At 36.7% G+C, this 22776-nt stretch overlaps 1 protein-coding gene across 1 annotated transcript in view; it reads left to right on the forward strand.

Moving 5' to 3' along the window:
- Positions 1–22776, forward strand: part of HERC1 (HECT and RLD domain containing E3 ubiquitin protein ligase family member 1) — a 166055-nt gene that overhangs the window by 45185 nt on the left and 98094 nt on the right. The window contains exons 9-19 of the mRNA XM_040643136.1: positions 204–348; positions 443–614; positions 2419–2553; positions 2875–3040; positions 8524–8649; positions 9598–9819; positions 13328–13480; positions 13606–13738; positions 15143–15334; positions 17724–17945; positions 19859–20032. Coding sequence (XP_040499070.1) covers positions 204–348; positions 443–614; positions 2419–2553; positions 2875–3040; positions 8524–8649; positions 9598–9819; positions 13328–13480; positions 13606–13738; positions 15143–15334; positions 17724–17945; positions 19859–20032 — 1840 coding nt within the window. The remainder of the gene's footprint in view (positions 1–203; positions 349–442; positions 615–2418; positions 2554–2874; positions 3041–8523; positions 8650–9597; positions 9820–13327; positions 13481–13605; positions 13739–15142; positions 15335–17723; positions 17946–19858; positions 20033–22776) is intronic.

Consider the following 22776-nt stretch of genomic DNA (forward strand, 5'->3'; position numbering starts at 1 on the left):
AGCAGGCCCCAGACTCAGTGCGGAGCCTGCTGTAGGGTTCCGTCTCATGATCCTGAGATCATGACCTAAGCCAAAAACAAGAGTTGGACACTTAACCGGTTACACTACCCAGGCACGCCTAGATGATATTTACTTTTAAACAGCATAAGTCTTCAACCTGGTATCTCAGGCTGTTACCTGTAGTGCTTTTCTCTTTGTTTCAGGTCTATGCGTGGGGCTGTGGAGCTTGTCTAGGTTGTGGTTCTTCAGAAGCTACTGCATTGAGACCCAAGCTTATTGAAGAACTGGCTGCCACAAGAATAGTTGATATTTCTATTGGAGACAGTCATTGTTTGGCTCTTTCTCATGGTAACGTCATTTGTTTTTAAAAGAAGTATTATTAACCATTTCCTTCAAGAAATGTATTGCATTTAAATTTGGCTTTTCTTTATTTTATTTTTAGATAATGAAGTTTATGCCTGGGGCAATAACTCAATGGGGCAGTGTGGCCAAGGAAATTCCACAGGTCCTATTACTAAACCAAAGAAAGTGAGTGGCTTAGATGGCATAGCTATTCAGCAGATCTCTGCTGGAACATCACATAGTCTGGCATGGACTGCTCTTCCTAGGGATAGGTAAGAATGCCACGTTTAAAAATTCTTGTGTTCTAATAACAACAGAAGCACCAATGAAAACAAAAATAATTGTTCATAAAATGCCCTTCTGAACATTTCTAGTATTGATTTTTTTTTTACTGTCACAGAAATGACATCTAGAGTTCTTTTATTTGAGTGTTGAGGTTATATTATATAAGCAAGAAGTTATACCCTGTATTTAAGATACTTTCTTGATTTAAGTGTCTTTTAAACTTTTTTAATTCCTTCTCTGTCTCTAGATCTGATATTAAAAATTAAATGTCTCCATATTATGAGGAAGTTACATTAAAATAAAGTCAGAACTAGGTTTCATTTTTTTATTTTTTAGAGATTTAGTTCATAGAGAGAGAGCATGAGTGGGGAGGGAGGGAGAGGGAGAAGCAGACTCCCCTGCTGAGCAGGGAGCCTGATGCAGGTCATGATCCGAGCCCTGACCCTGGAATCATGACCCGAGCTGAAGGCAGATGCTTAACTGACTGAGCCACCTAGGCGCCCCAGAACTAGGTTTTATTAAACAGTTGATTAGCCTCAGTGGCCTTGGTCTGGTTGGTTTTTTGAAAATAAGCAGTGGCTATACTTTTAAATAAAGGAAGTTACTTTTGCAGAAATTTAGCTTTTTCCTAAAGAGATAACCATATCTTTTTAGAAAATTAGGTAGATGATTTTTATTAGAAGTGTGAATTTTAAGGAATTTTAGGGTTGTTTCAGGTATTTTCAGATGTATGTGAGCTCATTTAAACTTGGCATGTATTATATTTGCTTTCCAGACCTTTGATTCAGATCGATTTATTATGACATTCCAACCAATAAAAATCATTTATAGGTAATTACCCTCCAAAAGAAAAGCTAAAAAATAATAAATTGATTATAAATAATTTGCTATTCATATTAAATTTTCAGCTTCCCACTTCATATGTAGATAGTTGGTTCCCAAGATCTTGACAGTCTTCACAAGAATCTTTAGAATTGTTTTTTTTTTTTTTTTTTTAAGATTTATTTATTTGAGAGAGCACCCAAGAGTGCATGCGAGTGGGGGGAGGGACAGAGGGAGAGACTCCCAAGCAAACTTCCCACTGAGTGCAGAGCCTGATGCGGGGCTTGATCTCATGGCCTATGAGATCATGACCTGAGCCAAAACCAAGAATCGGATGCTTAACTGACTGAGCCACCCAGGTGCCCCAGGAGTTGTTCTTTTAATAGATTTCAGTTTACTGTTCTATAGAGTCAGGCTGGGTTTTTTGTTTTTTTTTTTTTAAGATTTTATTTATTTACTTGACAGAGAGAGAGCCAGTGAGAGAGGGAACACAAGCAGGGGGAGTGGGAGAGGAAGAAGCAGGCTCCCAGCAGAGGAGCCTGATGTGGGGTTCGATCCCAGGACTATGGGATCACCCCCTGAGCCGAAGGCAGACGCTTAACGACTGAGCCACCCAGGCGCCCCTCAGGCTGTTTTTCTTAATATGAAATACACCTTTTATAGACCCTTAAAGCCAGAAGACTGTAGTAGATCCTGTGGCTCAGGTCTTTGCCTTTAAGTGAGTGAATATCCAACCTTCCAAAGCAGGTTGTGGCTATATGTTTTCTCTTTGAAGAATTCTAGGGATGGCAAATTCTTGATTTTCCTTGGTTGCTAAAATGAAGGGCTTTAACTTTTGTAATCAAGAAGGCCTTCTGTATATCTTGTTGACATCTTTCAGCTTTATTAATGGTTTGAATTTTGCTTTTGATCATTTGTGAAAATTCCCCTGTTAAGGCTATTCCATTATTTTCTTATGCTTCCTTCTAGACAAGTTGTTGCATGGCACCGGCCTTATTGTGTAGATCTTGAAGAGAGTACCTTCTCACATCTGCGTTCTTTTCTTGAGAGATACTGTGATAAAATAAACAGTGAGATTCCCCCACTCCCTTTCCCTTCATCAAGGTATGTTATATGTATGTATATTGGGGGGTGTGTGTGTGTGTGTGTATGTCTATTAATTACTCATTTTGAGTTTGACTTTTCTTTTTTGTTCTGTTTTCCCCTCAATTGTATTAAACTTCTTTAGAATCTAAAAAAGAGCTAAACTTAGGTACTTATTGATAATGACCTTTAGGAAAAGTTACCCATAATTTCATGAATCACATTTTAAAAATCACTAGTGGTCACAATTTGACAAAATTTTTAAAGAGATAATGTTACCCAAACTGGATAGCACATGCTCTTTTATGTTCCAGAAGTTCACAGCACTTTGTTTGGTTTCAGGGAACACCACAACTTCCTCAAGCTGTGCCTGAAGCTGCTTTCAAATCATCTTGCTCTTGCACTTGCGGGAGGGGTAGCTACCAGCATTCTGGGGAGACAGGCAGGTCCACTTCGAAATTTGCTTTTCAGACTGATGGATTCAACTGTCCCAGATGAAATTCAAGAGGTAAGCATATAGGACTTGGAATCTGTCTCAAGCCACATCTCTCCCTAAAGTTGTAGCTCATAAATTCAACCATATATTGGAAAACTTCAATCGAATGTTCTTTCCCTTACTCCTCTTTTTGGTAGCAGTAAATGTTTTTGGTTAACTCATCCTTTAACACTAAAGGTCAAATGTCATCTTTGGGAAGTCTTTCATTCCCTGCTCTCCTGCCAGGTTAGGTTTCTCTTGTGTGTCTTCTCATTGCATCACATTGTATTGTAGTTGTCTGTTGACAAACATGTCTGTCTTTTCCACCAGAGGATAAATTTCTGAGGACGATGATCCATTTTTATTTTTTATTATGGTAAAATATATAACATAAAATTTATTATCTTAACCTTTTTTTTTTTTTTCTTGAGAGAGGGAGAGAGAGGGAGAGAGGGGGTGGGAGGAACAGAGGGAGAGAGAGAATCTTAAGTAGGCTCCATTCCCAGCTCAGAGCCTAACGTGGAGCTCGATCTCACAACCCTGAGATCATGACCTGAGCCGGAATTAAGAGCTGGACACTTAACTGACTGTGCCACCCAGGCACCCCATCTTAACCATTTTTAAATATAGTTTAGTGGTATTAAATACATTTATAATGTACAACCATCACCACTACCCATCTTCATATTTCTTTTGATCTTATAAAATTGAAATTCTCTACCCATCTCAAACAATAACTCCTCATTCCCCCTTCTTTCCAGCTTCTGGCAACCACCGTTCTACTTTCTGTCTCTTTAATTTTGACACTCTAAATAGGTCATGTAGGTGGAATCATAAACTGTCGTTTTGTGGCTGGCTCATTTCACTTAGCATAATGTCCTCAAGGTTCATCCATGTTGTAGCATGTGTCAGAATTTCCTTCCTTTCTGGGGTGCCTTGGTGGCACAGCGGTTAAGCGTCTGCCTTCGGCTCAGGGCGTGATCCCGGCATTGTGGGATCGAGCCCCACATCAGGCTCTTCCGCTATGAGCCTGCTTCTTTCTCTCCCACTCCCCCTGCTTGCGTTCCCTCTCTCGCTGGCTGTCTCTATCTCTGTCGAATAAATAAATAAAATCTTAAAAAAAAAAAAAATTTCCTTCCTTTCTAAGCTTAATAATCTTCTGTTGTAGGTATATATCACATTTTGCTTATCCACTCATCCATCATCTTTATGACCTTGGATTAGGCAGTAATTTCTTAGATATGACACCAAAAGCACAAGCAACCAAAAAAAGAGAGATAAATTGGACTTCATCAAAATGGAAAACATTTATGTCTCAAGGGGCATTATCAAGAAAATGAACATACAACTCATACACAGAATGGGAGGAATATTTGTAAATCATATGTCTGATAATATTCTAGTTTCCAGGGGCACCTGGATGGCTCAGTTGGTTAAGCATCTGTTTTTGGCTCAGTCCATGATCCTGGGGTCCTGGGATCAAGCCACCATCCCCATCGAAAGTCTGCTTCTCCCTCTGCCCCTCCCCCTGCTTATGATCTGTCTCTCGCTCACTCTCAATAAATAAAATCTTGAAAAAAAATTCTAGTTTCCAGAATATATAAAGGATCCTTACAACTCAACAATAAAAAAGATGACCCAACTTTATTTTTTAATTTATTTACTTTTAATAACCCAACTTTAAAAATGAGCAAAGAATTTTGAGTAGACATGTTTCTGGAAAAAATATACATGTGACCAATAAGCACATGAAAAAATGCACAATAGCTTTAGTCATTAGGGAAATGAAAATCAAAATCACAGTGAAACACTACTTCATACCCATTCGGTGGCTATAATCAAAAAGACTGAGGATTGTGTTAGTGAGGATGTAGAGAAATTGGAACTCTTGTATATTGCTGGTGGTAATGTAAAATGGTATAACTGCTTTCAAAAGCAGATAGTTCCTTAAATAGTTAAACGTTAAATTACCATATAATGTAGCATTTCCACATTTAGGTCTATACCCAAGAGAATTTTCACTCAAAAACTTGTATAGGAATGTTCATAGCAATATTATTCGTAATAACCAAAAGGCAGGAATAAACAATTGTCTGTCAACTGATGAATGGATGAGCTAAGTGTGGTATCTCCATACCAGGATAATCTTATTCAGGAATAAAAAGAAGGGAGATTCTGATAACATGCTACAACATGACTGAACCTTGGAAGCATTATGCTAAGTAAAAGAAGCCAGTCACCAAAGGCCACATATTATATGATTGTATGTCTATGAAATGTACAGAATAGGCAAATCCATAGAGAAGAAAAGTAAATCAGTTAGTTGGTTGTTAGGGGTTGGGGGAGAGAGGGGAGTGACTATTAATAGACACAGAATTTCTTTTTTGGGGTGATGAAAATGTCCCAAAATTAGAATAGGAGTGATGGTTGCACAACTCTGTGAATATACTAAACCACTGAAGTTTTTACTTACAAAAGGTGAATTTTATGGGGCGCCTGGGTGGCTCAGTCGTTAAGCGTCTACCTTTGGCTCAGGGCGTAATCCCGGCGTTCTGGGATCGAGCCCCGCATCAGGCTCCTCCGCTGGGAGCCTGCTTCTTCCTCTCCCACTCCCCCTGTTTGTGTTCCCTCTCTCGCTGGCTGCCTCTCTCTCTGTCAAATAAATAAATAAAATCTTAAAAAAAAAAGGTGAATTTTATGATATGTGAATTACATGTCAATAAAAAGAAAAAGCAAAAAAGGTAACTGAGTTTTCAACTGGAGAGACATATCCCTGGCATGTGGATAGAAGAAATATTAACCTGGTGGTGAATGGGAACTCTGACGTTTTAATATTTATCAGGAATGATAGTGTAGTATTTTTAAAAGGTCAAAAAGTACTGGAGTAAAATAAGGAAAGCAAACTTTAAAAATTATCTTTAGAAATTGTTTATTTATTGTCCGTGGTGGTTAGTCTATTAGGAGAATCCTTCAGAGATGAATTCTCAGGATGTGTACAGAGCTGTTTTCTGTTCCTTATCTCTGAAACTTCTAGTAACTTAATCTGTTTGTAGCTCTCGTTGTTGTTCCTTCTTGTTTCTTTTTAAATGCTTTGAGTCATTTGTAGACTAAAGGAAAAGTTGCATAAAGAATAGTTTTCTCACTCAGCTTCCCCTAATGCTCATGTCATACATAACCACAGTACAGTTATCAAAACCAAGAAATTCACGTTAGCTTAATGCTATTCATGACACTCAACACTTCATTAGAAATTTGATCAGTTTTCCAGTAATGTCCTTGTTCTTTTGAGGAATCCTGTTCAGTATCCCGTTTATAGTTATTTGTTGTTTCTCCTTAGTCTCCTACACTGTGTGACAATTCCTCATTTTTTCCTTGTCTTTCATGTTTAGACAATTTGTGAGTACTGGTCAGTTATTTTATTGAATATTTCTGTTGTTTTCTCATGATTGGACTGGGGTTATGCACTTCTGGCAAGAATGCCACAGAAATGATGATGTGCCTTCAGTACACAACATCACGGGGTTCATGGTACAGGTGTGTCTTATTGCTGGAGATTTCGACCATGATCACTTGGTTAAGGTGGTGTCTGCTGGGTTTTTACATCCATCAGTAGCTTCTGAGAGAGGGTGGATAGGAAAAATATTCTTGCAAATACACTCACAGTGAAGTAGTTTGTGAATTGAATATCTTCATGAATATTTCAGGGCATAGAATTGTAATCTAAATCATTTTCCTGTTAAGAATTCATTCTCGGGGCGCCTGGGTGGCACAGCGGTTAAGCGTCTGCCTTCGGCTCAGGGCGTGATCCCGGCATTATGGGATCGAGCCCCACATCAGGCTCCTCTGCTATGAGCCTGCTTCTTCCTCTCCCACTCTCCCTGCTTGTGTTCCCTCTCTTGCTGACTGTCTCTATCTCTGTCAAATAAATAAATAAAATCTTAAAAAAAAAAAAAAAGAATTCATTCTCCCATAGAAGTCATTGTCTTCTAGCTTTCAGTGTTATTACTCAGAAAATCAATGCTCTTCAAATTTTTATCCTTTGTATGGAAATCTGCTTTTCTCTCTGGGTTCTATAGCAAATTCTATTTGTACTTTGTGTTCTCACATGTCAAATAATATGAACTGATGTGGGTCTGTTGTTAACCATTGTGCTTTATACTTGGGTGGACCCTTTTAATTTCGAAACTCGTAGTCTTCAGTTTTAAGAAGTTAGCCTGAAGTATATTGTATATTGATTTCCTTTTCATTGTTTTCTGTGTTTTCTCTTTCTGGAACTCCTTGTTATTGGGATACTAGATCTCCTGGATGGGTCCTCATAATTTTTCTTGTGTTTTCTTTCCTGTTTTCCATTTTCCCCCGTCTACTTTATGAGAAATTTAATTTTATATTCTAACCCTTCTATTGAGGTTTTTAAAATTTCTTCTGTTGTATTTTAAATTTATAAGAGCTCTTAAATGTCAAGTGTTTCTTTAGTCCAACACTCTCATTTTACTGATAAAGAAGCTATGACCCTGAGAAATTATGAGGCCTAAGATAACGCAACTATTCTTAATAGCTACATGGATGTTTGTTGGTCTAAGTCCTTCTTGTTTTAAAATTCTTAACTTAGGGGCACATGGGTGGCTCAGTCGGTTAAGTGTCTGCCTTCAGCTCAGATTATGATCCTGGGGTCCTGAGATTGAGCTCCACTTCGGGCTCCCTGCTGAGTGGGGAGCCTGCTTCTCCCTCTCCTCCGACTCATGCTCACTCTCTCTAGTGCCCTCTGTCCCTCTCTCTTGCAAATAAATAAGATCTTTTTTTTAATAAAGATCTTATTTATTTACTAGAGAGAGACAGAGATAGCAACAGAGAGCACGAGTGAGAACAGCCAGGAGGAGAGGGAGAAGCACACTCCCCACTGAGAAGGGAGCCCAAGGTGGGGCTCGATTCCAGGACCCCGAGATCATGACCCTAGCCGAAGGCAACACGCCCAACCAACTGAGCCACCCAGGTGCCCCAATAAATAAAAATAAAAAATAAATAAAATAAAATTCTTAACCTAAATGCCCAGTCTCCAGGGAGACTTTCTGTCAGCCCATAGGCCATGTTAGTTACCTGCGTGTGTGTTCATTCGAGTTTGTATTTCCTTTTACTTTCCCTATATGTGACTTCTTTCACACTCAGGATCTCTTTCCCACTAGATTATATGCTTATGAAAGCAGGACTTTTGTCTTTCTTGTTCATTTCTGCATCCACAGCACTTCGCAAAGAGTCTCACCGGGCCCAATGTTACAGAGTCATTACTAAATATTTGTTGGATGATGATTAGCTATTAGTGGCATATTCAAAATATGTATTCTAGTCTACTTCAAGACATCTAAAGGATCGCGTGCTTTTTTTCATGTCCCTTTCTTCAGACTTCTGTGACCTACCTTCTTCAGACTTCCATGATCCTAATAGTGCATTTATTTTTCATATGTTTCCATTAAAAAGATAAGGAGTAGGCCAGTAAATACACTTTTCTTTTTCTATACTAGGTGGTAATTGAAACTCTGTCAGTGGGAGCAACCATGCTATTACCTCCATTACGAGAACGTATGGAATTGCTTCATTCTCTTTTACCCCAAGGACCTGATAGATGGGAAAGCTTATCTAAAGGACAGGTGAGCCTTTGCATGGTATCTAAGTAAACCAGTAATTACACAGACACAGAAATAGGCTGAGAGGGAAATAAAGCTGTCGATTACCATGTGTTCATGGAATAATGCTTTATGGGTTTAGTAAATCCTAATATTTGATGTTTTCTGCTGGAAGAGTTCCCAGAATTCTAATGAAGGTGAAGCACATGATAATCTATTAAATGATTTGGAGCTAATTATTAAAATTTAATAATTTGTTGCTTATACTGTTAAACCAGAGACATTTTAGTTTATAGTGTGCTGAGTTGAAATCAACATCATTTAAAAAAAAAAAAAGAAAAAGAAATCAAGGTCATGTGCTACTATTGGCTCCATGCCCAGAACAGTTTTTGAAATTGCTTATATAAAAAGTAAAAGAAGATGCCTGTTATGAAAATGTATTTGAGGATATGAATGTGCTTATTCTTTCCATTTTTAATATCTTATGTACATTAAAATAAGTACATTTTGCTTAACTAAGTAGAACTGTCTATCGTAGAGTTATAGATTTAGGGGGGAAAGTGGTTCTCACTGGCAATATAATAACCACAGATGCCTCCGTTGAGTAGTTTTCAGTAGTTTAGATTTAGGTGATTTATTTTAAATATTAGAATAAATAGTTACATTGATAATTCTGTAGAAAAATGTGTAGTATAATTTATCTGTTGTCATTTCTTACTCTTACTCTTAGAAGTCCTAAAATCATGCAGAGAATACCATTTTGCTTAGAGTTTTGGGTATTATAGTAAAAGAAGGAATAAAATGCTAAAAGTTTCATTTTTCCAAATGGTATCAGTGGAATAGCTTTTCTTTTAATTACACACTTCCTAAAATATCAGGATATTAAGTGGGATCCTTTTTTTTCTTTTTGAGTACATTTTAAGCTAATTATATATTTGTACCTATTTCATTGATGAAATTTTTTTTTTTTAGAGAATGCAACTGGATATCATTCTGACAAGTTTGCAAGATCATACCCATGTAGCTTCCTTACTCGGCTATAGCTCACCCTCTGACGCTGCTGACCTCTCTTCTGTGTGTACTGGCTATGGAAGCCTGTCTGATCAACCTTATGGCACTCAGAGCTGCCATCCAGACACCCATCTGGCTGAAATTTTGATGAAGACTCTCCTAAGAAATTTAGGATTTTATACGGTAAGTTGCTCTTTTTCTTTGTAGTAAAAAAAGAATAAAGCTTGGATTTGTGTTTTCGTTTTTGTTTTTTTTTTTGTTTTTTGTTTTTGGAGGGGATAGGGATGGCTTCAGGTTAAGGTAGTTGGACATTTAAATACATAAGAAATAAATAAAACTCTAGCCTCCACTCCCCGAGAGGCAGAAAACATGTGTTAGATCTGAAATATTGTAGGAGCCAAATGACTTGTAATTGAGAATTCCAAAAAGATTTATTTTAGAATTTTGCCAAGTTTTTCTTATGTTAATGTTCAAGAATAAACAGAAAAATAGTCATCAACATTTTGCAAGAGAAGAATAATGAGGAAGGGATTAACCTTACCAGATACAATCTTAAAATTACAGTATGGTTGGTACTTACTAAGAATAGACTGGTCAGTAGGAGAGAAGACAGTGGACACTATAGCTTTCCCTGTGTTAGGATGCTCTTAATTCTTAAGTGTTTTTTAGATCCATCTCTCTCCCCCCACCCATTTCTATGAGTTCTAACCCACAACGTCATGACCTAATGCTAATAGCAGTGTTGTAGTTAGTGTCACTGTTGCTGGTCCCTTCTCTGCATCTTACTGCTGGAATAACCTCATTGTATTAAATTAAAACCCCTTCAGACCCTTCATCATTTGGCTTACACACCACTCATCTGAGATCATGTACGTGGTATTACCTGTTTCCTGCTTGCTCTACTAATCTGTGACTTTTTCAGGGAAGTCTTACCCAAATAACTCTATTTAACCATGTAATTATAACTTGGTATAACTTCAGCAATTTTTAGAGATAAGGTGTACTGTGCAACTTAATTTTGAGTGGTTTGTATATCCTTTCATATTGTCTCCTAGACCTTGTCAGGGTCAGTTCTTTATCTTTTTCTGTGCAAGTCTTAGTTCTATTCTGTCGACATTAAAAGGTGGCTAAGTCGGAATGACAGTTGGGCCTATATAATTATTTTCTTTCAGATTTAAGAATGTAAATTTGATCTGATGTTTGGCTGCACATGGAATGAGAACAATGTCATAATGTCATTTGTTACTGACAGAACATTTTTTTCCAAAGTTGTAAGGAATATTTATGCGGCATGAAAGTAGTGCCTTTCTCTTAAAGTAGATTGGCTGTCACTGTCAAGTGTGAAGCCCATGGGAATCTTAACACCACAAATATAGTTTGATGCACATGTCCTTTGGAAGAAAACATCGTCCAATTGCTGTGATTTGATAGTTTTGCCTTCAGCTCTAGAAGCTACTGCCATGTAATTAGTGGTACAGCCTTAGGGCACCTCCTTGCGTAGCTGCTGCATGTACTTTAGGCAGGAGTCTAGCCTCCTTGAGTCAGAGCTTTCTTAATACTTTTATTTGTCCTTCTTACAAAGGAAGATATAATTTTGCATTTATCTAATTAAAAGTGGCATGTGCACAATGATGTGAACACATTTGACACTATTGAGCTGCATATACAAAAATGGTTAAGGTGATAACTTTGATATTATATGTATTTTACTGCAATTAAAGATAAAATTAACAAGTGAAAAAAAAGTAGTGCCTTTCTAATGGGGTAGATGTATATGTTATATGGAAATGGAAGTAAAATATTAACTGCTTTTGGGCGAAAATCATAAATTATTGTTTCTGAAGTGATTTAAACCAAATTTGTCATGTTCTTTTCCTTTTTCTTTTCTTTTCTTTTTTTTTTTTTTTTAAGAGAGAGTGTGTGTGTGATGGGAGGGTGGGGGGAGGAGGGAGAGGAAGGGTGAGAATCTCAAGCGGGCTCCATGCCCGGTGCGGAAGCTGACGTGGGCTCTGTCTCATGACCCTGAGATCATGACCTGAGCCGAAATCAGGAGTCACACACTTAACTGTGGCTGAGCCACCCAGGTGCCCCTGGTCATGTTCTAAGATTTTGAAATGATGGTGCTTGTCTTAATCTGTTTGGGCTGCTATAAACAGAATACCATAGACTGGGTGGCTTTTAAACAAGACAGACTTATTTCTCGCTGTTAGAGAGGTGGGAAGTCCAAGATCAAGGTGCTGGCCGATTTGATGGTGCCAGCTTCTTGGTTCATAGATAGCCATCTTCTTGCTGTGTCGTCGTCACACAGGGGAGCTCTCTGGAGTCTCTCATCAGGGCACTAATCCCCTCCCAAAGGCCCCATCTCCAGATGCCATCATATTGGGGATTAGGTTTCAATATATGAATTTTGAGGTGACACAAACATTCAGTCTATAGAGGTGCTTATTTGGCAGCTTATAGTGGTGTGTATACAGCAAGGGCCTTAAACTGTGCTGAGACTCTGTCTTGCATATTGTAAACATAGACCATACTTTATGCATAAAGATGTTCATCAGATCTCTATAAGAGATAAAAATTGAAACAACTGAAATATCTAAAATGGCTGGGTAAATTATGGTACATATGCTCAAGGGAATATTACGACTTTTAAAAATTTATGTATACATGGTTTGTGAAGACAGATAATATTTACGAATCTGTTGGAAAAGAGAAGATTAAAAACAATACGCAATATTATGAAAAAAAGCGAGCCAAAAAAACCGGGAAAGAAATACACTAAAAAATATTAATAGTAGTTTTCTTTGGGTGTTGACTAAATGGTGACTTTAACTTGTTTTTAAATACAGTTTTGTTATTTTCTAAATTTTTTTACAAGAACGGTTTTTTAAAAAAATATTTTTAACTTAAGATAATTTAAAACTTACACAAGAGTTTCAAGAATCAGAGGACTCCCTTCTACCCTTCAGCCAAATTAGCTTTACCATCTCTGTCCATTATCCTAAATCATTTGAGAGTAGTTATAGATGCCATGCTGACTATTCCTAAATGCTTAAGCATGTATTTCTTAAGAAGGGCATTCTCTTACATAACAATAGAACAATTATTCAGAAAATTTAGCATTGATACAATTTAATAAACAATCCATATTCAGATTTCTACAATTGTCTTAATGTGCTTTATAGTAACCCCTTCCTCAAATGCAGGATCACACGCTGTTTTTAGTTGTCATGTCTCTTCAGTCCATTTCTTTTTTTTTCTACCTATTTTTTTAATTTAAGTATAGTTGACATCACTTATTTCTTTTATAATCAGAAACTAATTTAATTTCCAAAAATTGGGTTCAAATGTTCAGTTGTGTCCTTTCACAACCATGTGAAAACAAAACCTTTACACAAGAGGTATGGAAAGCAATTGCATTAAAATGTTGAAGTACGGTGTCTGTGGGTATTGTACTGTTTTCTCTATATTCACAGTTTCTGTAGTGAAACGTATTACTTTTTTTTAAAATGGTAAAACACATTGAAATTGCTTGATAAGTTTTGCTGATAGCTAGTAACAACAGTGCAAAGATTTAAAGATTGATAATGGGAAAAAGGCGACAGTGGCTTCTTAAGTCAGAATCATTTATGGTAGGACTTGCCTTTAATTTTCAAGCACTTCAGATATAATCTTCATTTATATATCATCTTAGGATCAAGCCTTTGGAGAGCTAGAAAAGAATAGTGATAAATTTCTCCTTGGAACATCATCTTCGGAAAACAGTCAGCCAGCTCATCTTCATGAACTCCTGTGTTCACTGCAGAAACAGCTGCTGGCATTTTGCCATATCAATAACATTAGTGAGGTATATGATTCTTTGCCTTTTATGATGATCTCCCAGGGACCTTGAAACTCAGATATTTGGGTAAGCATGATATTTTTGTACCTTGAATCTTTCACAGTAGTAATTCAAGAACTTTTTCCCCCCAGAACTCAAGCAGCGTGGCACTGCTTCATAAACATCTCCAGCTCTTGTTGCCTCATGCCACAGATATTTATTCACGTTCTGCAAATTTGCTCAAAGAAAGTCCTTGGAATGGCAGCGTTGGAGAAAAATTGAGAGGTGTGTTTGGTATTGGATTTGACATTTAATCAGTGGTTGTAAAGCAAGAATCCTTAACCTTCCCAAAGCCTTAAGAGACCTGAAACCTCTGAATGGAATAGGAATGATCTTGAATCTCCTTCCTATTGAAGATCCCTTGGATTTTGGTTTGGGGGGTGATGGTAACAGTGATTGATAATGACTAATCTTCAAAGATGCTAATTGACACGAAAGAGCCCTAATTTAAAGGCATTTCAGTGATACTCAAAAAGATTAATTTGCTGGCTAACTGAACATAACAAAAAAAATAAATGAAAGTTCTCTCTTAAAAAAAAGGTCAATTTTAAATGGCATAAAGTGAATTTTTATCTGCTGTTTCTTTACCTTTCTTCAGCATTTGCCAGTGTTCCGCTTTCCTTCTTGAAATGCTTTCCTTTTCTCTGGGTTTCTGTGTAGTCACAGTCCTGTTCTGTTGCCTCCTATCACTGATCACTTTTTTTCAGTCATTTCCTATAAGCTCTTTCTCCTTGAACATGCCCTTTAATGTTTAAGATCCTCTGAATTTTGCCTTCAACCCTTTTTTCTCCCTGAATGATCTGATCTGACCCCATTTCCTTTGACCACCACCTGTCTGTTGATTTCCATATCTGCATCTGACTGAAAACTTCTTTTTCACACCAAAGCCTTTTCTAGTTACCTATTGGGTGTTTTTTCTTGGTTGTCTCAAAAGCAACTAAAATTCAGTATGTCTTTCCGAAACTACCTTATCTCTGAAGTTTCCCAACTGAATAAAGAAAGAAAGAAACTGAGAAACTAAAACTATTGCTTACTAGACACCTCCATTTTGTCGTTCCACAGGTATTTAAAATTTAATCTCTTCAAACGGAGCTCATCTCTGATGGTGCTCCCTGCCCCAAATACAATGAAATATGGAAATAAAATTAATTTAAAACCAATGCAGATAAAAAGATGCTTTGAAGTGATCTTAATTTTTTAAAGTAAATTTGGTTTAAAAAACGCAGTATGTAAAGATCATGAGGGTAGGAGTTTTTAGCTCTTTGTTCATGGCTGTCTCCCTTTCACCTAGAACACCGCCTGGTATGTTGTACTCAAAAATATTTCCTGAGTAAATCTAAAAATGAGGATAAATTGGCGAATGAGAAATTCATAATGCAGTTTAAGGGAAGCGGCTGTAATCTGATTTGTTAGCACAGGGATCTATATGCTTTCCCACAAAGTGTCTGTTGGTGGTACTTTCTGAAAGTGAGTAAATATTAATACCACATCAGCTAACCAGGTACATGTTCAGCCAAGAGTTATCAAATTAGTATACTGTAGTTCTAGGCTAAAATAATATTTTTTAGGTTTTTTTTCTTTTTTAAGTTTGAAACAATTGATCCATGTTGAATTTCTTACCCTTTGTAGATGTGATATACGTCTCAGCTGCAGGCAGTATGCTTTGCCAGATTGTTAACTCTCTCCTGTTACTCCCCGTGTCAGTGGCACGGCCTCTGTTGAGTTACCTCCTCGACTTGTTGCCACCTCTTGATTGCCTTAATAGACTCCTGCCAGCTGCCGCTCTTTTAGAAGACCAAGAGTTACAGTGGCCTCTTCATGGTAAGTAAAGATAGTAAAACAACAAATAAGGCCTTTGGGAAAAGTTGTTCCTCTTGCATACATCAGGTCGGTCATATCTGATACTTGGGTGTGTTATGTAATCAAAAGGTAAGGTTGTCATGGTCTAAGAATTTGCAGCCTAAAGAGCAACTGAGATGAGAAAACTCAAGAATGTATGTAGCAGTGTCATAAACAGGGTCTTTATATCGTCATTAGGTTTGTATAGCCTAAAGAGCAACTGAGATGAGAAAACTCAAGAATGTATGTAGCAGTGTCATAAATAGGGTCTTTATATCGTCATTAGGTTTGTATAGTATATTTCATTGATTCTGAGACACGTTTTTTTCAAATTTTGACATTGTTGAAATTAGGATACATCTTACATTGGATAATAGGAAAGCCTTTCATAGTTCAGTCAGCAGCATAGTGACACATTTTATAATCAATGGATTGATTTGAATAAAAAGTTCTCTTTCTTAAATGAAAAGATCTTTGGTTTTAAATCTCTATTTGACAGTAAAATATTTAGTATTTTGGTTAAATGTATAGATAACTGAATGTAGAAGATGGAATTTGGGAATCTCTCTGTGTATGGGTTTTGTTTGTCTTAAGGAACTTTATAGGAAATAGCGTTCTGATTTATGTTGACACTTGAATTCAGTCTTAATTTATAAAATGTTGATGAGGTTGATATTCAGTCGGATATAGCTTAAAGTACTATGTCTAGAAGACATTACTTTGTTTTTCTATGGAAGTCTATCAAAGGCTGTCCAAGGAGTTTGATTATTAAGTCTTAAAAACCTTTCAAGTGAGGCCACAGGTTTCATTAAAAAGAATTCTGGACTAAGGTGAAGCTAGTGACTTGGCTGTATTATCCAGGGCAGGTTGCTTATAATTTCTTAAGCCTTGGTTTCTTCTGGAAGGATTGGAATTGGACAAGATGACAATGAGGGCTTGTCTTACTTTATGTGGTTCTGTGACAACTGGATTTAGATGAAGTCAAGTGTCAAGGTTACAACTGTAGCAGGATGTTAATTAGATTTTATATGGAGCCATTCCAGGTTTACTGTTGTTTTTCTAAAGCATTTCAGAACTTAAGATTGACTCTTTTTGTATTAGATAAGTTAGGTATCATCTTATTTTGGATTTTTGTTTTTCTATAATTTCCCATTTTTGTGTTATCTTTGTATCATTTTTACTACCACAGTTATACTAACCTCATAGCATCAGTTTGGAATCTTCCCTTTTTTCCCTTTGCTCTGAAATGATTTGTGTAAGATAGAGGATGTCTTTTTTTTTTTTTTTTTTTTTTTTATAGATTAAAGTCTTCACCTATAAAACCACCTGGCCCTGGTGTTTAGATAGACTTTGGCTATTAATTTTCTTTCCTTAGTGGTTATTGTTCTTTTCTAGCTTTTTGTTTCTCCTCAAATCCATTTTGGAAGGTGATATTTTTCCAGAAAATGTCATTTTGTTGTTTTTCAAACTTTTTTTTTTTTTTGAGAGAGAGAGAGCATGAGCTGGGGGAGAGGCTGATGGAGAGAGAAAAGCAGACTTCCCACTAAGTGGGGAGCCTGTTGTGGGCTTGATCCCAGGTCCCTGGGATCATGACTTGAGCTGAAGGCAGATGCTTAACCAACTGAGCCACCCAGGTGCCTCTCAAATTTATTGGCATAAAATTGTGCATAATACTCATTAACAGTTTTTTTAAAAGTCCCTAGTATAACTGTTTCTATTCCTAATTTTTTATTCCTAATTTTTGCATTTATGCCATCTTTTTTTAGAGGTTTGTCCATTTTATCAGTCTGTTTAAATAACCAGTGTTTAGATTTGTTGATCTTCTTTGTTTTTCTTTAATGATTTGATTGACATCTGTTCCTATCTTTATGGCTAAGTATAGTGTTTCTCTTTTAAGTGAAGAACTTTAAGCAGATGTACAGTAAGAAATCATGGGTCTCCATTTCAGTACGAGACAGTTCTGAATTCGGGCCTTAAAAACATTAAACAATAATAAGTGTTGCTTTACTAGATCAATTCCTGTATTGATTTTGGAGGGATGAGCTACCTCAAGTACTCACCATTATGGTGAAATTTGATCTGAATAATGAAAAATAGGAATAGAATCCCTTGGGATATTTCTGTCATATACTGTTTTAATGTTTATCTTAAAATTAGTAACTCCACAAGGGAAATTTTATTTGATGGAAAACTTATTTGAATATATTTTAAGTTAGCCTAGTAAAGAGAATATATACAGAAGGTGTTATAATTTATGTTTCTAATGTAAAATTGGCTTGTTTCATTGTCTTATTGGAGTGCAATAGAAATGAGAAAGATTGAGACTCTCGAATACCAGAGAAGACATAATTGCTAATGATTTTGTCTTTAGGAGGACCAGAACTTATTGATCCTGCTGGCATGCCATTACCTCAGCCGGCCCAGGCCTGGGTGTGGCTTGTGGATCTGGAAAGAACAATTGCTCTCCTTATTGGGCGGTGTCTTGGTGGTATGCTTCTGGGCTCCCCTGTGTCTCCAGAGGAACAGGACACTGCGTATTGGATGAAAACACCACTTTTTAGTGATGGTGTAGAAATGGACACCCCTCAGTTAGGTAATGTGCTTCTCTACAATGTTTAAAATACATGCTTATGTTTGTATCTTCATTGGAGATTTCTCTTATTCTGGGTTTGCTGAATAGAGAACTGATAGCAAACAAGTGAAACATTAGCTGGGTGGGGGATCTGAGACTGTGACTTGGAGCCCTTAGAAGTTAAATCCTGCAGCACTGTGTAGTGAAAAGAGCCTCCAAACTAGGGCAATGTAGGTCTGGTCCCACCCTGTCATTATTTATCACTCATTTTGGGCGAGTCATTTAACTTATAAAAATGGGAATATGCTTGATTCCTTGTTTTCTGGGGCTTGGAGGTTATGAAAGTGCTTCACAGAATGTAAAGCTCTGTAAAGTTACCATGACTTGCCAGTGTTCAGTTTTCAAACACCTCCCAGATGTGAGTGGCAATCCCTTCGCCTCCCAGCCTATCCTACTTTCATGCTGATGTTACCTTGTACGTTTCCACATTTTTTTCCTTCCCATTTATGGTGCCTTTCCTGCCTCATCTCCTATTTGTCTTCTTTGCTGGTAGGCTAGCTTGCAGACTGTCTGAACATGATTTCTCCAGTTCCTGAACAGATGATCTGGTTGTTTTATTTAGGTTTGGCCCTTTAATCTCTCCGGGCCTATAATTTTGATCCATAAAATAAGGAGCTGATTAGATAGCCTATGTGGTCTTACTGACCTAAAATTCATTGTTCCTCTATGAGAGAAAGACACTCAGAGAGTGCCCAAGAAGGAAAGTCCAAGAGAAATCTTAATCTAAGAGAACCTCAGTCGAGAGGGAAAACAAAAAATAGAAGCCAAGACAAAAATCACATATTCTGCTTTGAGTTTGGAGGGTTGGGGATTAGGAGTGAGAAGAGCTGCTGAAGATTTTCCTCTTTTTCCGAATAGAGAGTATATACTCGTCATTTCATTTATGAACCAGACAGTGACTCTAGCCATGGTTGTTGAATGCTAGACTGGTACTTAAGATACAGTTGTATCAAGAAAAGTAAAATCATGATTTTTCAAGGAATGTTTAACATTGTGAACAGGTTCCAGTGGTGTCAGTGTTTAGTGCTGTGATAGTCACAAATGTCCTCTTGAGGACAAAAGTATCTTTATCTCTACCTTCCTCATATTTCTATTATATTTAATTTAGTCAGTTAACTGGCTGTTAGTATGAATAAAATAAATTTCAATTTTAATGTTCTCTTTCAGTTTTTAAAATTATAAAATCATGAAGCTATTAAAATGTTACATTTTGTGTTTAAATACTTGCGTGTATTAGGAAAAGGGTATTGTCCTTTGTAAATCGTAAATAAAGGTTAATTCAGTTATATTATGGGTTAAATTGACTTTTGGTATTAGCCCCCAACCCTATCATTTAGCTAATTTTTGTAACGGAAAATGAATTCTGAATGCCAGAATGTCCCATTAAAAAGTTAAGAATCAGTTGAGCAATGTAAATATCAGTAGAGACTGTTCGTGGTATCTTTGCTCTCTCTTGAGTCATTACTTAACTGATTATTTTCCCTTAAGTCTAGAAAAAAGAAAAAGTTCTTGTCTAGTCTCTTTCCCAGGGGTCCCATGTTTCTCAGTGAGGACATCATTCCATTTTGAACAAAAGAGTTCTCCAAACCTGTGCTGCACACATAGGACATGTAGCTTCCCTGGCCCCTGCCTACCAAAAAGCCAGAACCCCTCCCAGATGGTTACGTTCGGTCACACATCCTTCTGGAGGGGATTGAAGGGCTGGTGATATTACTGCTCATTGAGAAATGTTAAAGGACTTTACCTTTGTAGTATCTACTTAAAATGGTTTGAAATGTATTATTAAATATGGATTAAATAAAAGTGATAAGATTTTATTTGTAGCAACAAAATTGGTCAAGCTTAAAATTGGTAACATGAATAATTATTTTTAGATAAATGTATGAGTTGCCTGTTAGAAGTAGCTCTTTCAGGCAATGAAGAACAGAAGCCTTTTGATTACAAACTGCGGCCTGAAATTGCTGTGTATGTAGACTTGGCATTGGGTTGTTCAAAAGAGCCTGCACGAAGCCTTTGGATTAGCATGCAGGATTATGCTGTTAGTAAAGGTAAGATGAAGAGGACAAAGTTGGTAAATATGGAGATAGCTTATAATACTGACTAATATGTATGTAATATATGTAAATAGAAAATCACAGGGATCACTCTATTACTTTTTTATAGAAAAAAGTATTTTACAAATAACATTAAACAATTTCTTTTTCCTCTTTGTGGAAAGTACTCTAAGTATGTATCCCACTTGAAGCAAACCTACTGTGGGAAAATTGAGATTTATATAAAAGATAAATCCAGAGGCAAACATTTTACTGAAGGATTCCCTGAAGTATAAATGGGTCTAGTTTAAGAGTCTGTTAAATGAATCTCTTCCCTTTGCAAGTCCTGGGGTAAGAACTGAAGGGTTGTATACGTAGAAGTCTAAGCTCTAGGCCTGGTCGTTCTGCTTCTCTGTAAAACACTTACCCTACAGAGAGCTGGTGAAGATACCAATTTGAAATGAGATGAACTATGACGTACAGTAGTAAAGTGCTATATAAGTATGTAGTGTTATTTCAGTTTCCGATATTATTTGATTAATAAAATAAACTTTACAAGTTTTCAGAAAATATATCTGATTTCTTTTTAGTTCCCATGTTTTTATTTTTTAACAGTGACCTTGATTGTTCAGAATCCCATATCCATAGTTGTCTTTCTCCGTGGTATTTTTTTCTTGTCTTATTTTTGGTTTCCCCCTATTTCTTTGAATCGTCTTCCTCCTGTGATAAAAATGGTAATATTAAATACATTTTCCTTTTATTGTCTTTTATTTTGTGTAATAAAAATGAAATGAGGTGCTTATTGTTCAGAGCTTTAAAATAACATTGAGATATGATACCTTTGAAAGTTTAGTTTCACCCAGTTTATCATTCATATATCATTCATGCATTCTATATTGTGTTGACTTCAAGCAGAAATAGAAAAGTATGGTAATGGAGGAGAAAAAAAATTTACTTCCTAAGTTGTATTCTGTAGTATTCTCTCATAGTTGCATTCATTTTCTTGGAATGTGCAGTTACGTTTTCTTTTATATCATCACTTGTTAATTGCAGTTAGAACTTTAAAAGCTAGATATAAACATAAGATGAATAAAAACTCATTGTATGGCTCCATTTCCTAAATTGTTTACATACTGTAACCTTAGACTACCTGAATAATGGAAAAATTCTGTAGTGCTTGATATGAAATAACTATAAATTTAATGAAGAAAAGAACCCATTACTTTAAAAATTGTATAATCTCTACTAAAGAGGAGACACAGCACAGGGTCTTTAGTCTGCATTTTAAATTGAGTATTAGCTTCCTTGAAATGGGTCATGTTTGATTTTAGGTCATAGCAGCTACCAGAATAGCAAGCATTCCCTTGGAACAGACGATTTCTCATGAACCTAATGTGGAAAAATTTTTTATGTAATATAGTCTATCATTTTAAGATTATCTCTGGTGGCCTATAAAATTTTCTTAAAATCAGGCATGTTTATATTGTCAGGATGTTTTGTTTTGTTTTGCCTATAATATAGGTTAAGTCTGAATTTAGTTTTTTCCCTAAGCATACAGAAATGACTAGAAAACCAAGATGTTAAATTTTATCTCCAGGAGTTTTAAGAAGGGAAAGAACAAATAAACTTAACTTAGGGCTTGATATTTTCCATGAGTTTTTTTTTGTTTGGTTTTATTTTTAAGTAGCATGGCAAATCTGTTGAATTAACAGAATTTAGCAGACAGTAAACCTCCCACCCCCATTTGGAATCTCCCGAATATACCACATTTTTAAAATACAGTACTAGTATGCTAACATGGAATTAAAGAAAACACCTGCCTAGTTCTCATCATCTAATGCTGTGATTTTGGCTTTCTATTGCATGTACTCATCGTTGTCCAAATGTTGTTTCATTTCTTACCCAATTCATTTCATTTTATTATGGTATTTACAGTGTCTACTTCCTGGCTTCAAATACCAAATATGTCCTCTCTTGCCTAGTTTACTCAATATCTCCACAAGGATGCTTAATTAGACAGTACTTAAAACCATACTCCTGATTTCAGCTCCTTGTTTTCCAAAAGTGTTCTTCATGTGATCTTCCTGTCTCAGTAAATGTCAACCACATTCTAAGGACATTTCTAGTCGGCTTTGACTTCTCTTGTATTCGCACATCTGATCAATCAACAAATCCTGTCAACTCTACCTTTAAAACACATTTGGAATCTGACCACTTTTCACTACCTCAGCTGCTACGGCTTTGGTCTGAGCCACCTGAATTACTGCAGTACTGCTGTTGCTGTCCCTGTTTAGCTCACCACTCAGCAGTCAGAGTCCGCCTTTCAAAACATGAGTCACATCATATTGTATCTCTGTTCACAGCCTTCTAATGGTGCTTCCCATTTCCCTCAGAGTAAAATCTAAAGGACTTGCAGTGGCCTGCAAGGCCCTATATGATCTGGTCTCCAGCCAGCTTTCTAATGTCTCCTAGCACTTGTGCATGCACGCTTTGTTCCAGCCACGGTGGCCCCCGGAACTCGCCTCAGGGCCTCTACACTGGTTTTTTCTGAGGGGACACTGTTTCTGTATGGCACCTTCTCCAACTTTGCCTACATCTCTGCTCATCTGTACCTTATCCAAGACCTTTGCAAACCAGCCTGTATAAAATAGTAATCCCACGCTGCTTTATTTTTCTCTATAGCACTTTTCTGTCATAATAATTTTTGTATTTATTGGTTCCCCCCCCCCCGCCAGCTAGAAAATAAACTGTGTGAGATC

The sequence above is a fragment of the Ursus maritimus genome, unplaced genomic scaffold (assembly GCF_017311325.1).
Source record: "Ursus maritimus isolate PB19 unplaced genomic scaffold, ASM1731132v1 scaffold_27, whole genome shotgun sequence".
Classification (NCBI taxonomy): Eukaryota; Metazoa; Chordata; class Mammalia; order Carnivora; family Ursidae; genus Ursus; species Ursus maritimus.